The 6,231-nt window shown below is 37.7% G+C and overlaps 1 protein-coding gene across 1 annotated transcript; it reads right to left on the reverse strand.

The window, feature by feature from the left end:
* Window positions 1-333: 333 nt before the first annotated feature.
* LOC145607985 (uncharacterized) lies at window positions 334-3,863 on the reverse strand. The gene is made up of 4 exons (XM_081663586.1): window positions 3,564-3,863; window positions 3,262-3,427; window positions 1,951-2,115; window positions 334-1,441 (listed from the first exon to the last, which is right to left on the reverse strand). The coding sequence occupies exons 1-4, from the start codon at window positions 3,749-3,751 to the stop codon at window positions 617-619; spliced, it is 1,344 nt and encodes a 447-aa protein (XP_081519712.1). The 5' UTR covers window positions 3,752-3,863; the 3' UTR covers window positions 334-616.
* Window positions 3,864-6,231: the final 2,368 nt, after the last annotated feature.

Consider the following 6,231-nt stretch of genomic DNA (forward strand, 5'->3'; position numbering starts at 1 on the left):
AATAGTGTTGAACACATCTCTGTTTATATCAACTTACATAAGGGTATTTTGGAGTAGAACTATAAAAGCCTAAATTTACAGGTTCCCCACTCCCTAAGTTGTAAGATCCACAGGATCAGTCTATTAGAGAATGGGTCAACTTAAGGCAAATGTATCCCCTCCGCAGATCGAATCAAACCCTTTATACAAAGTAAGTCTTCAGCAGGCCACACTTACTGAGAAAGGCGGATATGTCTTGGAAAGAGAATGCGCAATAACTTCACTTTCTCATGATATACCAAGCAAAATAGAAGGAACCCTCATTCATGATTGATAAAATTCCTGCGTAGGATGGGCAGAAGTCAACTTTCTCATCTTAGAGATATATATATATATATATTAAAAGAAGAATTACAAATCTGTCTCGCAAAGCTAAAAGCACCTATTGAATGTTCTAGCTCCTTGTTTTCAACTTACTTTACATGGGTCCTAACAAATCTCAATTGACGGCAAGTACAAAACAAATGATAATAGCTGTATAATGAAATGCAACAGGCAACCACCTTCATCCACTTCACTTTGAGCTTCCTTAGATGAATTTGCCCTAGGGAAGAAAATCTTTAGAGTACAGCATTCATCATCTTCGGAATGCATTGCTCTCATCTGACGCTCTTCCCTGACGAAAATGGGAACGACGACGGACACTTTCCTCAATTGTTGAGCTCCCCCCTTTCTCAGCACCATACACACTCTTCTGAACAGAAGTTAGGAACGACTTGCCCTGGGAACTGCCTGCTTGGCTAGCTTCACGTGCATCATCGTCAGCAGCCTTCTTCAGTCGTTTCCATCGTTGCTCTTCATGTGTCTCAGCATCCATTTGCATCTCTCTCAACCTAGCAGCCCTCTCTTCTTCAGAGAGTTGAGGAGCCTTGCCTCGCCGCCTGTATGAATCCTGCCTAGGTGGCAGAGCAGTATGCTTAGATTCACTGTCTTGGTGTGACCTACCATTATCTATTGCCTTGTGAGCATATTTATCTTTATGATGGTCTGAGTGGAATTCCGAATGCTTTGGTCTCTCGTTTCCTCTCTGAAACTCGTTATCTCTATTTCTGTCTGATCTTTGCTTTACAGGGCTTCTGCGCTGCTGTTTCTCACTTTCATAGTCTCTGTGGGAACGACTATGATGTCTAGTTCTGTCTTTAGAGTCCTCATCAGAATGTAAATGTTCTTTTTTCTTGTTCTTCTTCTTCCTTTTCCTCTCTCTTTCTTCATTGCTATCACTTTCCGTGTCAGAGTGACGCTCTTTCTTTTTGTGCTTCATCTTCCTTCTCCTTTCTCTCTCCTCATGACTATCACTTTCAGATTCAGACTGATACTTGGATGAGGAGTGTTTTTTATGTTTTGATTTTACCTTTTGGCGCTCTTCATCATGCGATTCACCATCTTTCTTCTTTGTTTCGATCTGAAACAAGAGGCTTAAGTGTTAGAAAGTCACTTATATACACAGAAGCAACTTCATTTTAAATCAAGCAATTGAGCTAATTCATCACAGCCATTACAGGGCAAAGAAGGAATCAACAAACCACTAGGTCAGAGAGCAGCAGCCTAGAGAAATGTGAAAGAGGACATGTGATCACATATGAAAAAAAAAAAATTGCTGACACAATAGAGGAATTCTACAAAGCACATAAGAGATAAAACAATAACTTCCTATCTGGGACTCTGGGAGCATATGCCTGCTAATCAGTTTTACAAAGCTCAGGACAATTGAACCTCAATGCACTAATGGCTGTGTGACTAACAAACAATGGACATGCAAACAAACTAAATCATTCATAGTGAGCAAAAGTTGACCACAAGTCTGCAGGCAGACAGCAGGCCAGCAGCCAAACTGACTCAAAAGTTACAGGACTGTAACTCTGTAGGAAAAGAAATATAAAGAATGATTGCGGATCCAGAGAGGAAACTTACTGATTTACGAATCATAGCCATCTTTACTGGATTGTTTTTTATTCGAGCCAGAGCTTCTTGCTCCCTTTGCCGAATCATCAGCAGTGGGTCAGTATGGAGTTTCCTCCAGGCATCATTGGCAGATTGTGGTTTGTCTTCAAACAAAGCTCCAGGGACAGCTGGTTGCTGCAATTTCAAAATCAAATTAATAAGCTACAATCAGAAAGTACAGAAGACCTCACCAGAAATACAAAAAGAGAGGAAGGGAGGTACACATGAATAATTTACTTTTAGGCAGCAATAACACAGTGATAATAGGGTTAGTATCCACAACAATATTCAGGATCAACAGTTGATTCAACCATTGCAAGGAGTCAAAGCTTTTTAACAACTACAATATGATAGCACAGTACACATTTTCAAGAAAGGGGACTGCCATTGAAATAAAACATAGGATAATAACTACAGGCTTGTCCTATCCTTGTAGAACACCTTTGGGAGAGCATTACTGCCTCTTACAGATGATCTTCAGCTCCCTAAGACTCTAAGATGACAACTTTACCCAAGAAACTTGAAAATCCGAAATATCAAGTCTTTAGGTGTTCTTGCGACAATATTATCATATGAAACCTAATAGTCTTCAGGTGGTCACCGACACAAGCAAAAGTCTAAAGCCCTCACCTTTTACTTTTGATCCAATTATTAACCCTCATAACTACACACCATATTCAACCGACACATATCTCATCAAATTGATTTTACACAACTAACGCACAACAATTGCATGAGAATATGATGTACTAAAATATGTTCAGGGTGCAACATATAGCAGCCCGTATAGTGGTTTAATTCAGTAAATTTCTGGTTCACGGATGAGGTTACAATACCTTCTAAGATTGATGTCAATTACAGTGGTTTGAATAATCCAACTGGTTAGACAAATAAATTGAATGGTTGTAAGGCAATAACACCTATACGGGCTGCTATACATTCCTTTCCCCAAAATGAGTCTCCAACCTTTCTCTACTTCACCTTAATGCCCGAGTCAGACCAGATTATCACAAGAAATCAGCTCAATTGCAGCCACCGGCTTTCTCTAAACCCCATAATTCATCTCAAATCCGAATCCGAATCCGAGTAACACTAAATACTCCTACATATATATTTAGCTAGGTACCCTATGTAGTGAATAGGCATGTTGCAACTATTAGGTAGCTTATTATGTATTTATCAATCAGCAAAAATCCTTCTTTTACATATGTTTGATCTAATTCAATTGTGCATACAAAATCAATCAAACCAAAATCAGATTATAAGAAGTTAAGAACTCACTGCTTCTGCTGATTGTGCGGGTGCCGATGCCGATGCCGATGCTGGTGCTGCTGCTGAAGCCGAATTATCAACACCAGGCAAAGATCCAAGTCCCTGAAACCCATCAGAAGTGGGTTTTCCAACAGCTAATCCAGAATCATACAGAAATTCCAACCTTTCCTGCCTCCTAAAACATCAAAACCAAAAATCATAGGTTAGCAAATTAAGAACCGTAACCCTAACCCTAAATCAGACACAAAATCAAATCTAAAAAAAGGGTAATGAAATTGGATGATTAAAAGAGATAATGATTGATTAATTACGGAGTAAGGCCAGCTTGCTCTTGAAGAACACGGAATTCATCGCGTTCTCTTTCCTCGAGAATCTGCTTGCGAAGCTCCTCTAATTTGCGTTGTTCTTGGTCGTGTTTTTGCTCGGCTTTCCAAACGTTTTCGATGTTTCGGAGACTTCCAGTATGCCATCCTTTCTTGTTCAGAAACTTCAACGCCATTGTTGCTGCTCAAATCTCCCTTTCTAAGATGATATGCTCTTGTTTTTGAGGGAGAGGTCTTTTTTTTTTTACTCTGTATTGACTTTTGGGGTATGTAGTATGTTTGGTTTAAGCTTTAGGGTGGTGTGGGAATTTAGGGCTGAGCAAAACTATCTGATAATCCGAAAATCCAAACCGCATCCGATCTGAAAATTTAGGATAACCGATCCGAAAATATTTTCGGAATTTCGGATATCGAATCGGATATTGAAATTTTGGATTTCGGATATCCGAATATCCGAAATATCAGAAAATAAGTACTTACTTTACTAAAAGATTCAAGTCATTCAACAACTTTTAGGCCCAAACCTAAAAGCCCAAACCCTTATTCATGCCCTAAAAACACAAAATTCACCCAACACACACCGCCACTTTCCTCTCCCCCACTGTCACACTCTCTCTCTCCTTCCTCTCTCCTATTCTCGTTCTCCTTCCTCGCTCCTATCTCAAACTTTTAAAGATCAAATTCCACTATCTTAGATCTCCCCCCAAACTGACTCACTGAGATATGTATAACTATTTTCATTTCCTACTTCGGTAGCGGCGGCGACTTATAAGCGGTGGCTCTCTCTCACGGTTGCTCCACCAACTGCAACTCGGCGGCTCTGTCTCAAAAACTGAGCCTTTTCTGATTTATATTTTTTTTCAGATTTACTTAGGATTTAAACGATATATTTTGTATGTAAGTGTTAAAATAATCTGGGTTTTTAGATGCAAGTATTTCTCATTGTATGTGTTAACTTTGATTGTTATATATTCTGAAATTTCAGGGTTGTTTTTTATGATTATGAGTTAAATTTTTTAAGAAAATTATTATTAAAAGATCGGGTATTGGATATCCGAGTTATCCGATCCGAATTTTTCGGATATTTGATTTTCGGATATTCGAACTATTTCGGATCGGATACGGATATTAAAATTCAAGATTTTCGGATACGGATATCCGATCCGAAATTGGATTTCGGATACGGATATCCGATCCGAAATTGGATTTCGGATCGGATATCCGATCCATGCTCACCCTTGGAATTCAAAGACCAATCGAACCGGCTCTTCTTCTTACAGGGCATTTGGAACGTGGGAACGAGTGTTTTGGGATTAAAATGTGGGAAATAGAAATATATGACAAAACTTTGTTTGGGTAGCGGATTATTCGATGGGGAATAAATAACAAAAATACAAAATTGCTCTTACTAATCTTTCTCCTCCATTTTTTTCATTAATGGCAAAAATATCTTTTTCCACTTATTCTCATTCCCACCCATTTGTTACCTACCCTCCCTAGGTAATGAAATGGTGGGAATTCACCCCATTTATTCCCAATCTCATTCCCTTCTTTAATCTCAATCCCATTTAACAAACAAGAGATTTTGTTTTGTTTGGGATTAAAATTCCCATTCCCACCCTCAATTCCCATTACCAAACACCCCCTTGGAGTTTAGGATTAAAAAGTGGGAATGGGATTGAAAATTAATTGATGGAATACATGAAAATATGTCAATGCTTTGTTTGGATAGTGGATGGGGATATATAGGGAATAAATAATAATTTTACAAAAATACCCTTACGAAGATTACTATTTCATTCTTTTCATTAATGGCAAAAATGTCATTTTCCCCCTATTCCCATCCATTTATTACCTACCCTCCCTAGGTAATAAAATGGTGGGAATTCACCTATAAATAATCTCATTCTCAAACCCCTTTTTATTCATATTCCCACCAAACAAACAAGACTTATTTTTTATATTGGGATTAAAACTCCCAATCCCACCCTCAATTCTCACTTACCAAACACCCCTCTGTGTTTTAATAATTGTTACACTTATCAAATTCGGCTGTATTTTAATAAGTGTTATAGTTTCTTTTTTGGCAAAAAACTACAGTACATTTAAAAATTATCTCTCTCTTCTCTCTGGTCCTCATCCTAACCCACTACTACTTTTTTTTTATTATTATATCTTTCATCTCACATTCAATACTTTTCAATAAATTATTAACCTCACTATCTTTCTTTTACAATTTCTTTAATACTCCAATTACCCCCATTGACTCATTAAAGGTTTGTTCTTTTCAGCTTAATTTCAGTTCAGTTCAGCTCCAATTAGTCCCGTTCAATTCAACTTGGTTCCTAATTTCCTTCTCTCATAAATAGTTCAATTCAATTCACTTCAGTTCAGTTCAGTAAATCACAACAGGCCTGAAGTCATGTCATATGAATTCTCTCGTTTTACCAAAAAAAAAAATGTTGTACACAACCTTTATACGAACATTGTGCGGCCCTAAAATTTAGTTCAGTGACTACATATACGTACGATCAAAATTTTGTGAGATTGATGAATATGTTTTTGCTGAATTTTTATGCCAATGCATATGATCATTTTTGAAATTGATAAATACCAAATTTGATTTGGAGTTGTGAGATGTCGATAGAATGTGATG

The sequence above is a fragment of the Chenopodium album genome, chromosome 23, assembly GCF_948465745.1.
Source record: "Chenopodium album chromosome 23, dcCheAlbu1.1, whole genome shotgun sequence".
NCBI classification, from domain to species: Eukaryota; Viridiplantae; Streptophyta; class Magnoliopsida; order Caryophyllales; family Amaranthaceae; genus Chenopodium; species Chenopodium album.